This window comes from Nesoenas mayeri (assembly GCF_963082525.1).
Source record: "Nesoenas mayeri genome assembly, chromosome: 15".
NCBI classification, from domain to species: Eukaryota; Metazoa; Chordata; class Aves; order Columbiformes; family Columbidae; genus Nesoenas; species Nesoenas mayeri.
In genome coordinates this window covers 6,072,421-6,092,902 of record NC_137559.1, presented here as the reverse complement: position 1 = coordinate 6,092,902, position 20,482 = coordinate 6,072,421, and the positions used below count along the sequence as shown (strand labels likewise).

Here is a 20,482-nt window from a genome sequence, read left to right as displayed (position 1 = left end):
ACATCACCAGTGACCACAGTTCCCTTAGTTGGGTTTAAGTGACAGAACTGGGGAAGATCTGGCCCCAGTGCCTTTTTGGGGGGGGGGGGGCGGGGTGTGGAGGGAGAAGGGTACAAATTACCCTGGAAAGAACTGCTGGGGGACAGGAGGGGGAAGAAAGGTCAGAGTTGTCACTTGGACTGAGGGGAAAATCTAAAGAGGGTCCAGGCAGAACAGCCAGGAAAACCAACTGGAGGGAGCGCTCACAGTGCGTGGGGAGCTTTCACTAAGGATCAGTGCAGCAAAACTTCCACCTTAGCTTAGAACATTGGGGAAAAAAATCCAATTCTTTCAAATCTTTTAATATTTTAAAAATAAATATGCAAAAATGATGATGTGGTTAACTTCAGCACTGAGAAGCGTCTGGTGGCAACAAGAACCTCCTGGCCGGGCTGATGTGGCAGAACACGTCTCAGGAAGGGTGCAGGGTGGGTGAATTCTACTCTTTACACCCAAACTCAGCACTAACGCTGCGCGGCAGCTGTTGGCACAGCGGGATCCGGCCCCTGAGAGCGCCTGTTTGCTGCTGGAGAACAGGGACACGTTAAAGTGGGGTGACAGGGTGGCAGCTGTGCCACCCTTTGGGGACACAGTCTGGAGGGCAACAGGGAAATCTGCGGGTGCTGCTGCACCCACGCGAGTGTGTGGGAGGAAAAATGGGAGAAAGGACAAAGGACGGTGTTACGAATGCTTGAACCCCAAAAAATACACTACAGTTACTACACCGATGGATCTAATTTCTAACCAGAAGCCTGTGAGGTTCTTTTGGCTGGACACATTATTCCTGACTCCGGTTTAATTCAGGAGTGATCGGTCCGGCCTTCCCGCTGCCCCCTGGGGCACCTGAGCCCCTTCCTCCTCCTCCTCCTCCTCTCCAGGTCCTTGCACACTCACCACGCCGACTACAAGTTAAACACCAACTTTTGGGGAGCTGTAAAAAGCCGCCAACCTCGAGAAGAACCACGGAGCCTCGGCCGGGAGCTGAAGTGGTGCCGAAGTTGTCCCGGTGTCACCGCTCAGGCGGGTCCTGGCACAGGGGATATGTGTGTGGGGGGGTTGTCCCCTCAGTGTCCCCCTGCTGGGAACTGCAGGGCAAAGAAAGGCAACGCGGGGCTGGGTGTGACATTCAGAGCTGTAATATTCAGGGTTACACCAGTGCTCAGGACACGGCCCGAACTCGGACAGAGCTTTAGTTCTTTACGTTTACAAGGAAACTCTGGAACAGTTATATAGTTAGAAAAAATACAATGTACCGAACAAACATTATCTCACGTACAATCAATTTAAACATTTAAATTGATTATAATTTTTGCTAAAATATTAACACAAGTACTGTTTGTGCTGCTAAAATTTCAGTGTTCCCTCTAAGGAAAATATTGCTACAGTTCTACTGTACCCTGTATTAAAACCCTTTGCCTTTTAAAATACCTTTTCTCACCAAGACTGACTCTAGAAAAAGAAAATCACAAAGTTCCCAGAATTAATTTAGGCTTTTACTGCACTGGGGTTGGGGTGTCCCTGGTTTATTTGATGTAAGGATGTCCCGCTGCAAACGCACACTGGACCTGGCTGCAACAGCAGGGGAGTCAAGTAGTTAATGCATCTATTTGCAATTCAGCAGCAGAAATGATGACAAAAACCAACCTGCCGGATGTTTTTGCTCCAAGGAGAGCGGGGCGGTGCGGTCACTATTGCTTGGCAAGGGGGCAGACGGCAGCACCAACTTTTGCTGGCGTTAACCAGCAAAGCCAAACCCTGGGGGCTCTGAGCTGCCACCGAGGCGGTTGCGAATTCCAGTTTTGGCTCCTGTGCTTTGTCCGCAGTGCCGAACAGCTCGAGCGGAGCCACCGCGCTGCCAGACGGGCCATCTACGGGATGTTGTACATTTTCTTTTGACAAGGCAGGAATTTTGCAGCTGAAAACCCAAACTCAACCTCTCGCCCGGGTGTTTTCCATTCACTTTTCTCCCGCCACCTGCAGATCCAGGGCCGTGAGCCCCCACATGACGGACTTAAATCCCCTGTAAAGTCCAATTCTCCTCGATTCCCAAGCCCGCAGGGTAAAACGCGCGTTCCCCTGAGGTTCTGCTGCAGCTGCGGGCGATGGCGGCTGCGCCTGCTGTAAAAACATGAGTTCAATATTGCTTCCAATTGCCTCGGACTCTGAGCTGTGGGGACACCCCCACATGTGGGGAAATGTAACTATCGGTAAATTTGCAAACTTTCCCAACCCCCGGGCGAAGAAGTGGAACTGCAACGCGCCGTATTTTCCCCTAATAAAAGGCTATTCCTAATTAGCAGCCAACTATTGCTGAACTGGTTTCCAGTTTGAAACAGTAACTTTTTACATTCTCAACCAGAACGGCGTTGAAGCGTTAGGAGCAAGTTGGATATTTGACATTACACCCCCAACCCACTGTGCCGCCCATGCTGCTTGTGTCCTAAGCTAAGTTTCAAACACCTGTTTGGATTATTTTTTTTGTACAGTAAATATATACAAATAACACAGACACCACTTATTAGTGAATTTGGCACTTTCCATGGACCACGGACAGAAAAGCTCTGCAGCAGGGCTGGAACGGGGCTCATCTCCCCATCACCATGACACTGATTCTACGTTAGCTCTGGAAGAATGAGATAAATAAGCAACTCCTCAGCTACTGTGCTTTCTAACAGGACAAAAGGTTTTCCGGGCGCTCAGCAGAGCCCAGCGCCTCAAAAAGACCATTTATTCATCTTCTTGCTTCATGCAGGGGATGCGGTAACAACCTTCCTTCCTTCGGACTTAGAGGGAACACTGTTTTAGAAAAAACCCTTGGACAGGTAAGACAAGAACCAATTACCACTGTACAGAATTCACTGCACAACTAGCTAATAGAAGGAACCCGGCACTCGCCACGTTAAGGAAATGGGACGGATACATTTGCGATGGCGCGGCGACGCGCGGCAGGAGGGGCCGGGGGGCCCGTGTCCCTCAGTACGCCGGCACCTGGTAACCCTTGGGGTTGGTGTCCGCGGGCTCGGTGAAGGGCGGGCTCTGGTAGGTCTCTGTGCTCTCGATGCCGCTGCCGCTGGGGTACCCGGGATACGCCGCGGTGGGGTCGCTGGCGAACTGGTCGGTGGCGAAGAGCGACATGTCTGTCCCCAGGCGGTATCTCTGCAGAGCCCTCACCGCCAGCACGGCCTGCGCCACAAACAAACGGAGCATCAGAAATACACTTGCACATAAAAGGATATGCCTGTAGTTCTTCAACAACCCTGCGTCCCCCAGGACACACGCATGGTGTGAATTTTGGGCTTGTCCTATGCAGGGACAGGAGCTGGACTTGATGATCCCTGTGGGTCCCTTCCAACTCAGGACATTCTATGATTCTGTGACCCCGCATCACCCCAGGACCCCACGTTCCCCCACAGATCACATCACATCACATCACAACATCCCAGGCAGCTGCTGGCCCTGCTCCATTAAAGCCAAACGCCAAACCAACCCCTGACGCTAAAGAAGCCGTTTCTACCCAACGCGTTGATCCGCAAAGCTCTGCCCAGGGTGGGGGTCACAGCCTGGGCTTGGCTCATGCAGATTGGGCACCGGTGGCACAAATAAACCCATCAGCCATGGGGAGGGAAAGCTGATGAGTCCCGGGCCAGCAAAATAGGTCAGTTCTGCCGAGACTCCTTCACCCTCTCCCAGGTTGCCGGTATCCAGGTCATAAACCGTGGGAAATGCAGGCGGCAGAGCTGCGAAGGCACCACGCTCGCTCTTATTGCAGGAGGTTTCATTAACAATTCAATTAGTTTATAAATGACAGGTGCGGGGGGGGGAAAAACGCCCGCAGACACCAAGAACAGTTTCCCAACCCCCTGCCCAGCTCTGGTTTGCACCGATCGAGCGGAGCATCCGTGTTTATTAACCGTACCAGCCGAGGAGCTGCCGGTGCGACCCCGTGTCCCGGCTGTCCCTGTGCTGGGGCCGGGGACCAGTGTCCCCACCGCCCCCCCAGACGCTGCTGGGAGGAGGCAGAGCATCCCACCCACCTCCCATCCCTGGTGGCTGCATTAAATGGGCAAAACAGCGATGGAGAAGAGCTGTGAGGGAACTGGGATTAGAAGAGATTTATTTGGATAATAATAGGGTGGGGAGCAGTTGAACTGGTGGGCAACTGGAGCCAGGCATGCTGCTGGGAAGCCTCAGACTGTCTTTTGCCCTAATTCTTTTAAGGCCATACGGAATTACTGCACATCCTGGGTGCTCTCTGCCTGCAAAATGCCAGAGGAGTGGTGGAGGTGACACAGGGGACACCCCTGATCCTCCATGCGCCACCTCCAGAGCAGGAACACCCGAGTGGCACAGGGACCCCTGGGAACAGGCGGGTCCAGCAGCTCCGGGGTTTTGCAGACCCTGCAGATGTCCTGGGGATGCACAGAGCCGGAGCAAAGGGGGCTCCGCAGAGCCCTGCTGGGGTGGGCACCAGAGGAGCTGATGAGCCTGGGAGCTCCCAAAATCCCCCCACCATCCCGTGAGAGCAAATCATGCAAGGATCTGCTCCTGGGGACTCGTTTGTCTCCAGCCAAGCTGCTCTCGGGGGTCTAAGGAGGCCCCAAAATGAGGGCAGCTCATGGCTGGCGACACACTTTCGACAGGAACGCAACTTCCCAGACACAGGAGAAGAGGAAGTCTGGAATTCCCCAGCGAGAGGGGACAGAGCTGATGCTTCCTGGGTCAGAAACCACCAGTTTCATGTCTCTGAAAGGACTCTGGGTTTCCTCAGCACAGCCCCTTGCTGCCCACTAGGACCTACTTCTCCAAACTGTGCCCCAGATCCTGCCCTAGCTCCGCGCTGAGCCTGGGGTAGGTTTCATTTCTCCTCTCCCCACCTCAGCTCCGAAGACAAACTCACCCAGACAATGATGGAGAAGAAAGAGAAGGTGATGGCTGCCCGGGCGGCGTCTGCTCCTTGCGAAACCCCTTTGCTCATCTTTGTGCGTTGCCACTGGTTTGCCAGGAAGCAGAAGGCTACAAACCAGAGGAAGGACAAGAAACCTGGAAGAGAGCAGAGCTGGTCAGTGCTGCCAGGAACCCTGTTTGCTGAGGCACAAACATGTCACCAGCAAGATTTTCAAACAGCAACAGTGATTTGGGTGCCCTGGGCTGTGCTGTGGCCCCAATGAAACCGTTTTAAAATAAGCTGATTTGCAATCACTGGAAAAAAAGGGATGGAAGGAACCTTGAAGGGTCACCCAGTGTGTTGCCTGCCCGAAGTTCATCTCAGCTGCATCTCAACCTGATCGCAGAGCTCCAGGGCCAGCAGACCCTCTTGGACACACGGTCCTCACAGATCTCAGCCTGCTTGCAGGCGTCAAGGCAGCATCAGCTCAGTTCCAGACCCCGTGTGCCAGCCCAATGTTCTCTCTGTTCCCCAGACACCACCAGCTCTGAGAGACTTTGGGCTGGAAGCTGCAAACCCCGCGTGGGAGAACCTGCACTCCTGGGAGCAGCAGTGGCTGATGGAGACGGCTTTGGAGCTGCTCTGTGATGGGCTGCGCTTTGGTCCTACCCAAGGACACAGATGGAGAGCTTAAAAAAACCCCAAGGAACAACCAGCCTTGAATATGCACAGGCGGAGATGAACCCCTGCCCAACACAACACCCACGAGTGACTGTGAGACTCCAGAGCACTCACGAGCGCAGCAAAGCGGCAGGAGCTGAGGGATGTGACAGGGACACACGTGAGCTCTGCTGGTCCCCACTGTCCCTGCCACAGCCTCCCTGAGCTCTGCGGGGCTGAGCAAAAGCGCTCGGGTGATTATTCCTTCCCGGAACCAGAGCTGGCTGAGCGAGATAGCGCTGCAGCTCCCTAATTCAATCACCGGCCGGCAGCACTGCCCGGTGCCAAGGAGCTCGGCAAACAGGCACAACGTGAGCCGTGAGCTCAGGGGAAGGAGCAGGGATGCTTTCCAGCACTAGGAACAGGAGCTGCACATCCTGGAGCCTCCCAAGATCCTGTTTTAGGGCCTCCAGCTGTCCTGAGCATTTCCAGCACAAAGGTCCCCCCAGTTCTGGGTGTCAGGGGATGCTGAGCTGCCCAGTGCCTTCCCAAGGACCATCAGCACATTGGTGTGAGCAGCCAGCTGCAAAGCACAGGCTAACTGCAGGGAGAGGAAAACTGCTCCCTTTATCTTGCCAATTGCTCCTAAATACAATATAAAACACACATGTGCATCCACATCCAGTGTCAGAGTTACACGCACCTCACCTTTAATTCAGAATTTGCTTCTAAATGCCAGTTAAGAAAACACACTCCTCATCTCCTGCTCTCACATGACGGGGCCTGGAGCTTCCCAACCTATGGATGCTTTTGTCTGCCTGGCCGTGCCCGAGCCCTTGAACTGCCCTCACAGCAACGCAACCACCAGCGAGGATCAGCCAGGCTTTCAAACTAATACAACAGCCCCTTTTTGCTGAAAACAGCTCATGCTGCCACCAAAACCGCTCCGAAACTCTGCATAGGTATTTTCACTTCCCCTTTGGACAATCCAGTTGTCACCAGTGTTAAATGAGATCTCCGGGGCTTTTCCTCAGAGGTCACCCGCAGGGACAGCGATGTTTTCCAGCTCCAAAGCCCTGTTATAACGGCGCTTTGCCAGATCCAGCCCCTAAATGTGGACATGAGAAGATGTGCACAGGAGATAGGCGCTGGCTGCAGCTTGGGTGACTGGTACATGGAGCAACCCCAGGTCTCGATGCAGATGTTGAACCACATTCCAGATGTTGCACAGCTGCATCACTCCCACCAGCACCATAAAGCCCCACGGATCGCTTATGTCTTTGAAGGGTTTTTGAGAGTTAAAATGACATCATGCGCATCTTGGAACGTGCACTGGCTGCGCTGGGTATTGCAGTTGCCGGCTCCCTCTGCAACACCGAGCTACGCCAGACACCGACCTTCCCACTGCCTGCACCAGCCTGGGGCACTGACACTGTAAATGGGTGTTTTGGGGTGTCTGTTGCTCCACATGAATTTTAAAACCCCAGGCGGAGAGCTGAACTACATGTGCTGGTCCCGATTCCAGAACTCTGCACCCTCCAGCATGCTGGGGAACAGGAGGAGGGCAGGAGGCACTGCAGGAACCAGGAGATAATTATCGTTTTAGGATATGCAGACAAGAGAGTGCAAACACCAGGAAAGATGCATTACAGCCGTAATTACAGACTGGTCCCGAGCAAGCGCATGTCTAAAGGAGCAGCTGTAAGAGCAGATGGAAGATAAAGTTGCAAAGGCCATGTGCACAGCGCCATGGCCCTGCCTGCGCCCTGCCTGCACCCCAACAGCATCTCCCAGAGCTCGGTGGCTCTGAGCTGCCACTGATCCGATGCACAAGTCCCCTTTCCTTCAAGAGAAAGAAAAGTTGTGAGTTAACACTTTGATTAACCTCCCCTTTGATTAACTGCTCGTTGGCATCTCTGGGGCTGCAGCAGCATCAGGTTCCCGGTGACTGGGCAAAGGGCCAGAAATAACCTGATTTTCTCACCCCCCGGGGGTCACAGCCTCGCACCGCGACACGCGGCATCAGCCAGGAGATGGATGTGATGTTCCCTTTCCGTTTGAACTGAAGGGCTGCAGGCACCGAGCCCCATGGACAGAGCTGTAAACATTACCTAATGAGGGCTGGATGCCAGCGCTCCAGCACCGTGGAAATCAGCTTTCCAGCAAGGAGAGAACATCCCTAAAAACAAGCGAGAGCAGGGAGGCGATGATGGATGTTTTAATTTGGGACCAGAGAGCCACCAGTGACACTTGTGCTGGATCAATCACCCTCAGCCTTTGCTAACACAGGTGCCTGGAATGGGCAACATGAGCTGCAAACCCAGGCAGGCAGCTCCCAGCGCAGCCAACGACGGCAGCTCCCGCCGGCTCCTGTTCGCAGAGATGAGGACGACACAAAAAATTCATGCAAGCCCTTGGGAGCCCCAGAGCCCCCCGCACAGTCCTGGAGGCAGCTGGGGATGACAGGGGTGCAGAGAAGCGCGTTTCTGCTTTGTTCCAAAACACACATGCACAAAGCTAAAACGGACCCAGATGTAACTGATGAAATGATATTGGCTTGAGCTAGAAACAGGAGACGCAGGCGGGTGAAGCGCCCTGTCTGCTCTCTGAGATGCCACCACCAAATCTCAGCTCTCCGGGTGACCTCACCAAACCCAGCTCAGCCAACAGCTCTGGCTGCACAAGTGACACAGACGAGCAGGACACCCCGCTGTCCCCAAGCCACCATGCACCGGCTTCCTCGCTGTTGTGTCTGAGCTCATGGCTAATGGGACAACCCATCTGCCACCCCTGCTGTCCCCAGCCCAGGCACAGGAGCCGTGGGAGGAGACGAGACGACTCGAGTGTGGAGCCACCACCCACTGCCTGTGGAACAGCTTCATTCTCCCTGAGCGCAGCAAAGCCAGGGACATACCTGAAAAGCCGAGGTCCAGCAGGACGGCCCGCTTGCGGTCCTTCACACTGCTGATCTGCTGGAAGTAGAGGTCCACGACAAAGAAGAAGATGCAGCCAAAGAAGGCGATGATGCCGACGGCAATGCCGTAGCTGCAGGCACTCTCATTCTCGTTGAAGATGCAGAGCAGCTCAGGGCCCTCGCTGTTCACGTAGCACTCATTCACGATGGAGCCGAACACCACGATGGAGAAGATCTGCGGAAGGAAGGAGAAAACACAACTTGCTGCTGTTTACATGTAACTCTGTTTTCCAACAGCAACATAATTGGATACCATCCTGTCTTTGACTCCATGGCAACATGGCATTTGTTAGACAGATCCCGACTCTCGCCCGGTTGGTGGCACAAGGCGACGGGCTGGTGGATGGCACCCAGGTCCTCCTCCGCTGAGAGCCCGTCTGCCTTCCCGTGCCTCGCTTTGCTGAGTATTTTAAGAGATGTTATTCTCAAGACAGGCTGGGGAGGGAAAAAATAAACAGATAGGCTGGGTCTCTGCACAGTCTTTCTGCTCGTGCTGCTTGTGCCCAATAAAGCCCCTTGTGCTGCTGTGGAGTGGGGAGAAACGTTACAGAGGATAATGAAGCTGCTGAGCAAGGGGTGGCTGGATGGCTGGTGTTTGGGGACAGGACCCAGCAGCATGAGGACATGGGGAGCAGCTTGCTGGGGGTAGTGGGGCAGGGGACAGGCTGCCCTGGGAACAACAGGACGATTTTTCACCTGGCTTAGCAGGGGCTGAAGGATGCAGCGCCTGTATCCATTATCCTGGGATCTGGTTTTGGCCCTCAGAGGGACAAAAGGGCAGTGACTGCTGGTGGCTGCCAGGTCTCGCTGCTGGGACCGGGGGTGTTTCACGTCACCGCAGGCAGGAAGGGGCTGGACGGCAGCTGGCTGCCTGAATTAGCACCACTCACGATGCTGCACGCTAAAGTAATTCCCTTAACCCCCAACACGAAAGGCAGCGAGCAGAAGCTGCAGGACCAGCTGCATCACAATTCACTCTGAAACCTGCTCTGTTAGAGCCCAGAAAGTGCTGCACAGGCGTCTGGATTTGAAGGCTGCGAGCAGGGAGGGAGGCAAGGCGTGCAGACCCCTGCATCCAGCTGCCAGCCTCTGATCTCGTCCCTCGCTGCCAGCACCAGCTCCCTGCATCCCTGCATGACTCCGCACAGCCCTGCACAGCTCCCCACATAACCCTGCACGGCTCCTCACATCCCTGCACGGCTCCCTACGTGGTTCCTCATGTCCCTGCATGGCTCGCAGCTCTGCCAGCTCGCAGGACGCAGCTGGAGGCCCCATTTGCAGGAGAAGAGACAAGAGGCTCCTCCGGCACAGCCCAGGAGCCGCCGGGGTCTCGGGAACGGGGCAACTCTGGACACCCCGCCACGTCTTTTGCAGTGATAACATGACACAAAGTGCATGAGACCGAGCCAGGTGACAGACAGAGGTGGCAGCTGAGGAGCCACATGATAAGGTGCAGCCAGTGGCCTTCACAAAGTCACTCAAGTCTCACCCATGAGCTAATTCCCAACCGGGGCCACCTCCTGCAGCCCCAAAAGTGCATCATGAACAGAGCGGGGTGAAACAGGGCAGAAGCCACTGTGAGCAAATCCTGCAGAAAGCGCCAACCACTCTTTAACACAACGTCATGAGAGGCATTTTCTCCAAGCACTGGCCCAATGTCTCATTCCTGCCTGCCCCGGTCGATTGCATTTGGATTTTTCTCCCCCAAACTCCTCCCAGTGCTGGGGTGAAGTTGGGCCAGAGCTGATTCTGTCTGAAACTACTTACACATGCAAGTGTCCCGTCAGCAAACATGTCTCAGATCATCTCCACTAGGTCTCCTCCAAACGGGAGGTGACAACAAAGAAACTGATCTGCAAGGGTAGGGTGTCATCTGGAACGAATGCTGAGTCTCTGGAGGACATCCTGCCTTAGGGGTGTAGGAGCTCCTGCAAGCAGCCACCCCAACGTGGGACTTCACAGCAGCTTCTCAGGCGGACACGATGGCCGAGCAGGTTGCACCACGCTCATCCTACCGCCAGAAACCTGCAGGACAACCCAGGGCAGGGCTCATCTGCAAACCCTTTTAGGCAGGAACTGTTAGTGACAGCAGACTTCTATTGTTTCTAGCACTCACAAATCAGAATTCGAGTGGTGAAGGTGCTCTGAGACCCGCTTGCTAAGTCAGCTGGAGCAGCAGGAGTGGGGTTCTGCCCTGGAAATGCTCCTCAGCCCCCAGAATCAGCCTGTTGTTGCTTGACGCCCTCCTAGAGATGTTCATTTCCAAATGTGCATCCGCAAAATTCAGGCGCAACCTTTGATTTCCCCTGTAGCACTAAAAAGGAGTAGAAAATACGTATGTCCTGCGGACCTCTCCATGGGGAGATAATTGGACCTTCCTACTCTTTGAATTTAACCACTGCCTGGGGTCATGTTCCCATCTCAGCTGCGAGTGACCTGTGTCTGCATTTCATCCTCCTCCTCGCTGGTGCTCGGCTGTCACACCGTGACGGGCACATCATCATCATCGTCACGCAAAGGACAAGAGTGTTGAGTTGTAAGATAGAAACAACAACAAACAGCGGTAATAATTTTCCCAGTGCTTTGGCAGCAGCTGTAATATCAGCAGTTGTAAAAAATCTGTTCATAAATAATGCAAAATTGTTATTTACCATCAGAAATAGCAGCAGCATTTATAAAACAGGGCCCTGGAAGAAATAATGTGATTCTGGAAAACATGAATAATTGAGAACCTCTGATTCCATAGGATTATTTCTCTGGCAGGGCAGCAAACTTGTACTCAGTTTATGCGATAAGTGTCTTACTTAGTTCTCCCAGGATTAAGAATCTGAAGGACTTCTCATGCTTTCAGGTGCCAGTTTCAGTGGGTGAAGGGAGGGTGCCATAAATACGATTAAGATGTGACAGGGTGTCTGGGTGCCCGCAGGCAGGTTTGCACACCCAGGTCTGTCCATGGGGGATGCTCAGGCAGCACTTTGCGGATGGAGATGGAAAAACCAGACATTTCCCTGCTGAACTTCACGCTCCAGAGGGTTTTGCCAAGCAAAACGTCCTTCTTGAGGCTGGATGACCTGAGCAGCTCACCCTGGGACATCCCAGGGGCTGCCGAGGGGTTTTGGTGCAGGTGACATGGGACACGCAGCTTCTGCTCAGGAGGCCAAAATAGTCACGAATTAAGCACATGCACTTGATAGATGCGCTCAAAACATCAGCGCTGGCTGACATACACCTGTCAAAACATGCTTTTCAGCGAAAACAAGTCCTTCCATTGGTTTTCTCTCCACTCCCCTCAAACCATGATTGAAATTTTATAGTTTTTCTTAAAAAAACACAACTGGTGCTTGTAAAACATTGTAATGAGAATAGATTTGGTGTTGTCTTTCTAAGTATAGGTGAAAAAAAAAGAGAGAAAATGTGCATACATGGGGGAAAATAAACCCCATACAATTCTTTTTAAAGTTCCTGCAAAACAAGTGTCACCTTCCAATCACCAAACCGCACTTGCTCAAACCCACACCAGCTCATCAGACTTGAAAGTGAAAATACATGGTCATATTTTCCATGGTTAGGGACACACTGTGAGTCTGAAAAAGGGTTCGGGGATTCTGCTCTCCAGAGCTGCTCCTCCGACTCCCAGCTCCTCCTGCCTGTGGGTCTGTCCCCCCAAACCACTGTCCCCACCACCAGTGACAGCGCTGGGGACCAGGTGCCCAGGTCACTGGCACACACAGCATAGGAGCATCTGCCGCGCAAAGTGCTGCACCCCAAGTCATCACCCTTCTAACAGGGCTTCTCCACATCTCACCGACTTTTCAAAGCAGCCTCAGCATTCTCAGGACATTCAATTTTCCAGCTGAACAACACACAACAAATTTTACTCTCACTGGGTGAACCGGTGCACGATCCAGTAAGAAACCGGGTTTACCTCCCGCCGCCCCAGTATGAAATTGTATCCCCCCAGGCGAAGCTTTCGGATAAATGTGCTCACAGCTCGGCACGCAGGTCGCTCAGCCCTGTGTGTCCCTGGCACACAGTGACACGGAGAGGCATGTGGCCAGGGCCACCCGTGTCCTCTGCATCCAGCTGTGGGGAGGGATGGGAAGGAGGAAAGCTGCCTGCTTGCATCCTGGCCGGCAAGATTTGCACTCGAGTTTCTGTGCCTCAGTCACAGAACAACGCTGGGAGGGAGATGCACCAAGTGCTTGGGCGCAGGATGACACGGATCAGCTGCTCGTGCAAAGGGAGCTCGTGTGGTACCAAACCAGCGAAAAGCCAGAGACCTCACTTCTTAACAAAAGCCCAGTTCTCCCAGTTTAAAGCTTGCTTCTGAGCAAGAGGTGGCACCTCACCGGCCCAGCAAGCATCTCTGTAGCACAGGACAAAGGGACAGGTATCAGCAGCCATCGGTGACAGGTGGTGGTACACCGGCCACAACAGACTCTCAAAAATAGCTAGTGCAAAGCCAAAAACAGAGGGGTTTTGAGTATTACCCTAAAAACCCAGCAGAGCACCTGGGGATGCTGCTCACCCCAGGCTAGAGGCTGTGCGGGGCAGGAACCTGAGCTCCAATGCCAGACATGCAATGTCTGACACACTGCACATCTCACCTGCTGCCCTCGCTGGCTGCCCACCCCCCATTTTCCCCACTCAACCTATTTTCGGCAAGACCTCTTGCCTCTTTGCTCCTCCCTGGCAATGGCTGGTAAGTGCAGTGACCATGACGAGCGCCTGGTGCCGGTGGCTGCCCCGGTAGAGCCTGTGCTGGAGGGACAGGGAGGTGACAGCGCACAGTGGCTCCTCGCAGCATGGACATGCAGGAGATGGAGTGAAATCTCATTCTTTCCCACAAAAAAAGGAAAGGGGAAGCCTCAGAGGGCAGATTCCTCGCTTGGCTGTGTCCCTGCACTCATACCCAGGCTGCTGGACTCGCGGACGCCACAGGAACCCAGGGTGCTGTGGACACCTGTGTCCCCCACAATGGAGAATTGAGTTGTGCTTAAAGCTGGGAGACCCACAGCCGCCTTCCCCGCACCAGATTTTTACCATCTGGAAGAAGGTGGCTGGCCAGGCTGCCTGGCTTGGTTCTGTAATTAGACTTTGCAGATCCGTGTTCCCTCCTGGGGCTCGAGCCGTCTGGACCCCAGGACACGCACATTTTTCATCCATGTTGCTTTTAGCTTTCTGTAGCCCACGCGCCTGAAATGTGCTTCAGGAGACCCTGTGGTCTGAGCACAGCCATGGCAAGGAAAATAAAAAGCAAATAACAGAAGAGAGCACAAGCTGAAAGCTTCAGTGTGAACTGTCAGCCATTTTAAGGTGAGATGTTTCCACTGCTGATGTGCTGTACTTCGATTTGGGACCTATAAAAAACATTAGCAGAAGGTGTGGGGTTGTAGGAGACTGCAGAACCTTGCTTTGATTACACACGCAAGCAACCATTAACGTCAACATCAAGGAAATTGAATGCAAGAAGAAAAATAATCCAGTGCTAATTTGCTCTGCAGTAGCTCACAATCGATGGTGTCGAGCACAAATGGCATATACAGAGAGCCAGGACCAAAGTCTGGGTGATCCGTCATCACCCCAACGCCAGCATCACGAGACAGATGCCACCCTGCTCGGCAGCCTCCCTCCTCGAGCCACCACCCAGCTGGTGAAGGATGGACCAGAAAATGAGAAGGGAAAACAATTAAGGTCAAATTAGCACAGGCCATAGGTGTTTCCATAAGAACCAGCTAAGCCTGTACCTTGTGCAGATACTCTGCTCAAGGACAAGTTAGACCCTTGGCAGGGGACCAGCCTCCCTCAACACCCACCAAGCTCAAATTCCGGGGGAATCAGGTCCCAGGTCTTCCTCTGGTTTATCTTTACATTGTCAGTCATGGGGAGGTTTCCAGCACAGATCTGCATCATTTATTGAAGGGTGTGAGGACTAATGAACGGCTTCAAGTGATGCCAGATCTCCCACAAGGACTATGGATCCGACCACAAAGGAAAGACCTGACGCAGTTTCTGGCACAGAAGTGGGTGGTATGATGCCCCGTAACAGGTTTATGGACACATTGACCAGGCTGCTCAGCTGGGGAAGGATGCGTGGTGATGACCATATGACTGATTTTGACTGAATTACTTTTTCTAATGTGATAAGGGATGCTGGCTGAAACACAGCGCCCATTCAGAGCTCCTAATCTAACAGAGCAATCTGAGCACATGGGCAGCCAGCAGCGTTTTGAACCAGTGATGACAGGAAAATGATCATTTAGCAGCATTTCAAGCTCAGATGCAGTCAAACTTCGGCATAATTCCATTACCAAAAAATGTTAAATTTAAGTTCTGCCTTTAATCTACAGCCCACGGAAGAGAGAATTAAGACGGAAATCTGTTGACCCTACTGAAAAGCAAGCAAGACCAGACAAAGTCCAGAGCAGCAAAGATCACGCTAATGATTCTCAGCTTAAGTGCCAGTCCAGCCTTGCAGCTCTTGTCTTAGAGCCCCAAGTGCTCAGTGAAGCCCTCGAAGGCTGGAGGGGCAACCTGGAACTTGCAGCACCAGGGTCCCACCTCCTGGTTCTTGATGATGTCCCCTGGGGAGCTCTCAGCCTGGTGCTGGGGATGCCAAGCACCTGGGTCTGTTCCAGCGAGGGACATCTCGGGCTCCAACTCCAACCCTTGGCAGGAGTTGTGTGTTGCAGCCCTGCAAACCCAGCCGTGCACCCACAGCACCTCCTGCAAACCCGCCCTCCTGCAGCTTCACCTCGGTGGGAAACCCCTCAGAAGTGCTTCTGTCCTGAGGGTGCAGAATAGCGACAATCCTGGAGCCATATACTTCTTTCTTTGCTGCCTGGCTCTTCTGCTCCTGAGCTTGTTTTTTTCTAATAAAAGTAAATACAGCTTTTACCATTGAGCACAAATCCCAGCCTTTCTATTCCTCTGGAGAAAGAACACCAAGCTGGAGCAGGACGGAAAGGGCACGCTCCCTCCCTCCAAGAGCCACCACCTATTCCTGGTCCACCAAACCACCACCAGGCACGTCCCTTAGCAAAGTCACAATGCAGCAAAGCACATTTGGCTTGCTGAAAAGACAACTATCTGCTCTGTTATGGACTAAGACTTGTATCAGTGCAAAGCTGAGTGCATAAAGTCTTTGCTGGACCTGAGCCGAAGCAACCTCTGGTCATAAAAGTTCCCTCCTACATATCAAAGGCTACAGGGACCGTCACTTTGCTGCCATCCCTCCACTCAGTAATCAGATTTGGCTGCCCTCGGCCAGTCCCTTAATAAAGCTTTTGCTCTTAAAAGCATAAGACTATTGCAAGGAAACTCAAACAAAATACTGGGCCTAATGAGATAAAACACTACATAGGGAAAGCCATCTCCAGTGACCCAAGTGATGAGCTACAAATTTATTCAGCTTCAGGAAACAAGAGATAACGGCAGCAGATGGGGTCGGGCAGCTCCTGATGTGCTGGTTGCAAGAAAGGGTGTCTGGCTGCACAGGCAGAAACAGGGGTCACTGGAGCAAGAAACAACCATGTGAAAGAAAATATTTCAGTGTTGCTCTATGTTGTAGTAAAATAGGGACCCGACCTCCTGCTGAGAGGGGGCAGAGAGTGGGTGGAGGTAGAAGAGAGTGGCCCAGTCCTTCCAAACTCGCTGCACTGGTGGGACTGGGCAGTGACTACTCAAGACTCATCCTCCATCCATGGGCATTTCCACTTACACCTGCCCCACCCCAAACCATCCGTGTTCAGGCTTCCAGCTCTTGTGACAAATATTAAAATTTCAGGGGAAAAAGCTTTTACTGTTGTGCTTATTGAAATTCACAGGAATTACTGAAAACACTTACTTTACTAGTATATTTTCCAGAACTGCTTTTAAAAGTCAAAGCTAAAGCCACGTTAAATGAACAATGCCTCTGCAAGGCCACTTGAAAGTCCAGCTGGTGCCGGCAGTCACAGAGAAAGGAACTCATGATTCTGCGGGCATCCTTCGTGAATATCGAGTTTGTTTTGCTGTGCAAAAAATGTCTCAAAAGGAAACCACAAGAGTGATCACATCTTCATCTGACAAACTGCATTATGCAGAGGGGGAAGAGATGAATGAGGAACTGTTAAAGGGTTCTTTCCAGCTTTTGATTTCACAGCTCAAGCCAGGAGCATTTTTTTTTCCCCTTCAGATACTCAGAATTACTATATCTATTGGGGAGAGATTGCTACGGGAGGCAAAATCAGGAATCCCCTTTTACCATGGTTTACATTGGGGGATTTCTGCACTGAAGTCACCATTCACCCGCCAGCCCCAGAGGTGTTTGCCAGCACGAGGCCTGAACCTGCAGCCCAAAAGCAGCTCCTGGAGTTACAGAATGGAGCTGGACGCTCTTTAGGGGTGAAACCCCGCGATGGCATCGGTCAGATCAGCACCGAGCCGCTTGCATCAACCCCAAACCCACCCACGTCCCACCATAACCAGCACAGTTCATGCAACTCCCTCATTTCCTCACCAAAGGAACGTGACACTGTACACACAGCAAGGCGTTTCATCCAGCCACACAGGCTAAAGACATTTAAAAAGATGTAGCAACAAATCACAGGAAGGAAAATCACATTAAAAAAACCCTCACCCCCAGCACCTAAATTCAGCCATCCCTGAAGCCAAGGGCTTTCTGAATAAGCAGGTGACCGCACAGGCAGCTCATCCCCCCGTGACGGCAGCAGGACCACTTCAAAGGGTCAATTTGCTTGGGGACTCGGGGAGCAGTCACATCTCCTCCATCCAAGCTCTCCCATCTTGACATGGGTCCCATCTGGCAAGAGCAGCAAAGCAACAGCTCAGAAGGTACACAGTGCTTTAGTAAATCTGCTAGAAATAGCGATGGTCGCACAAGCACGCGGGCAGGAAAGCTCCACACACACCTCTCACCCACCAACATCCCCGCTCACACTGGGAAGGAGCCGCAAATGCTGAACTGGTTTAAGACGCAGGTAACTGGACTGCAACAGCGAACAAAGGTCACCAGGCTCTGAACCCCCAGGCTGGAGCAGCAATGGAGAAGGGTCCTCAACAGATGTGGGACCTGGGAAAGGTGGTCCAAAGAACCACTGAAAACTGCCACAAAACCCCTTTGAGCTCAGTGGGCTTTGGAGCTGACTCTCAACACCGCAAACAGTTCCACTTGGGACAGCTCTGTGCGTACCCCACGTTCATCCACATCAGTGGGTCCCTGTGCTTGTTTAGAGTTCAGCTGATGCATTTCTGTAGCGCTCAGTTTTCACAGATTCCCTGTGAAGGCGGAACCACAAAATTAGTGACCTTGCCATTGATTAAACCAGCCAACGAATATGTGCATGAATATTTTCTAAACTGGGATTTCATCTCTATATTCCTTTTTCAGCTACTGCTTCCCAGCAGTGCTCAGTCCCTTTCTGCACAACCAGGATGATGAGCTCTCTGGGTGTGTGGTGGCAGATTTATTTTACAAGGGGCTTAACGTGCCATCAGGGTTAACAATTTATCCAACTGTACCCAAAGCCAACACCACTGCCAAGTTTGCCATTGCCATTTGAGAACGATCCAAGAGGATCCAGATGGGATTTTCCGGACTGAGGCAATGCTTCCAGGAAAGGAGTGCTGCCAGGAGCCCAAACCATGCCCCAAACACCCCATCCACCCAAGGGGGATGCTCCAGCCCCTTCTCCTTCAGCAACACAGTCAGGGTCTTTCTCAAAGTCCTGTGAAACACACTGGCTCCCCTCCAGCAAAACACTTAAGCGTGTGGTTTATCTTTAACCATGTGATTGCAGCTGGAATTGCTCATGTGCTTAAAGATAAGCACACGCTCCCATGTTGTGCTGTACTGGGCCTCAGCCGGGGCACCCCAGAGACCCCCTGAATGCACCTGCTGAGTTGGCTGGGGGAGAGCAGTCGGGGGGCAGCACCCTCTTGTCACATCTTGCCTGCACTCGCTGCCTGCGTGTGGCACTGCTGAAGGTGACACAGAGGCCTCTGTGCACAGCAGAGGTGTGACACAGCGAGGACGAGCCTCCTAAGTCCGACTCTGCTCACCTGCAGCCTCCGGCCGAGCACCGGAGCCAGGAGCTGGGCAGATCCTCCCAAACCGGTGGCTTTTGGGAAAGGTCAGGCATTGCCAGCCTCGGGGGGCCACGCTCACCTGCAAATCTTCACAAGGTAAATCCAGGCTGGGAGAGGCAAATTAGCAGCTGCCCCCAACCCTGGAGCTCCCTGTTCTGCTTATTCACCCAGCGCAGGTGAGCGGAGCCTTCCCTGAGTGGCTGCACAGCATCTTCCACCGGCAGGAACTCATACGCAGGAAACAGCCAAAAAATGTGACATCCTTGAGAAGAACAGGGGGAGCAGGGCAGGGCTGGCTCTTAGATTTGTCATTACACACATACACGGATGCATGGAGAGTGCAAGGAAGTAAAATGTCCTCTGCCTCCTGGTTTACAGCCCATCCCCTTGGCCTTTGCTCAAGCACCAGGGACAACACTGGGAAGGGGCAGTGGCACATCCACCCGCTGCACCATGCTCTGTTCCCAGGGGATCCCTCCGAAACACCCACAGGACCTGGCCAGCCCCATGCCACATGGCTGGCCACCACCACCACCCGCCACTGCCAACCACCACCGCCACCGCTGGCCACCACCACCACTGCCAGCCACTACCTACCACTGCTGGCCGTCACTGCCACTGCTGGCAACCACCACCACTGGCCATTACCCACAACTGCTGGCCACCACTGCCACTGCTGGCCACCACTGCCACGGCCGCACCATCGCCGCACGGCTGCAGAGCCACCGCACGCTGCACGGTGCTTGCTCACTGCACATTGCACGGGCACTGCACAATGCACCGGGCGCTGCCCACCGCACAGCGCTGCCCGGGCACTGCCCCACGCCCGGTGCCAGCCCCGCGGCGCCGTTTCCCCGCCAGGACCAGCCGTTCCGCCTTACCCAGGTCGTCACCCGGAGGATGGTCTGCGGCTGCTTGAGGAAATCCACGGGGTCGATGGCGCCCCCCGCCCGGCCCGCTCCGAACGAGGCTCCTTCCATCTTCCCCCGCCGCCCGCTCCGCTCCGGCCCCGCCGCGCGCGCCCCGCGCCGGCCGCGCGCCTGCCCGCCCGCCCCCCCGCGCCCCTCCCGCGTGGGCTCGTCCGCAGCGCCGCGTGAGGGCAGCGGGAGGAACCACCCGCCGGGTGGGGGAGGGATGAGGGAGGGAGGCACCGGCAGGTGCGCGCGCCCGGCTCGGCTCACCGCCCCCCCCGCAGCGAGCCCGACCGTGCTGTGACCATGGGCACCGGGGACAGCCAGCATCACCGTGCTGTGGCCATGGGCACCGGGGACAGCCAGTGTCACCGTGCTGTGGCCATCATCACCATGCCACAGCCAGTGTCACCATAGTGTCACTGGGGTCACCACGCTATGGCCAGTGTCACCGTGCTACACCCGAGGAAGAAGTGCTGCAGCCGCAGTCACCATCCCATAGCCACAGTCAGTGTGCAACGGCTGGGGAGAGCATGGTGTGCTTGGGGACACCACGCTATGGCCAGGACACTTGCCACAGCCACGGTCACCATGCTGCTTCTGGGGACAGTGTGCTACAGCCAGGGGCAGGGTGCTGCGGCAAGGGTCACCATGCTACACCAGCACCACCATGCATCGGCAAGGACCACCTGCGCCAGGGCAGCCCACGCAGCTCCACATCCCTGGGCTGGTGGCAGGAGGGAAGTGTGGTGGCCCAGAGCTCAGGAAAGTCACCACACTTCCCCCAAGATAAACATTCTTTCTCCACCCAGCCCCACCAGTGTCCCCACTGACAGCAGGGACAGGGAGATGTAGTGGCAAAAAGGGGCTGCTGTCACCTGTCCTGGGCAGCAGGCAGCACCCCCAGCGCACCCACCAGCGGGT

At 54.0% G+C, this 20,482-nt stretch overlaps 1 protein-coding gene across 1 annotated transcript; it reads right to left on the bottom strand.

The window, feature by feature from the left end:
- Window positions 1-3,012: 3,012 nt before the first annotated feature.
- On the bottom strand, window positions 3,013-19,627 carry SYNGR3 (synaptogyrin 3; the record flags this gene model as incomplete). The annotated part of the gene is made up of 4 exons (XM_080353663.1): window positions 3,013-3,222; window positions 4,937-5,079; window positions 8,499-8,733; window positions 19,529-19,627. 4 exons carry the CDS (start codon window positions 19,625-19,627, stop codon window positions 3,013-3,015), a joined length of 687 nt encoding a protein of 228 aa, XP_080209789.1.
- Between the last annotated feature and the right edge of the window lie 855 nt (window positions 19,628-20,482).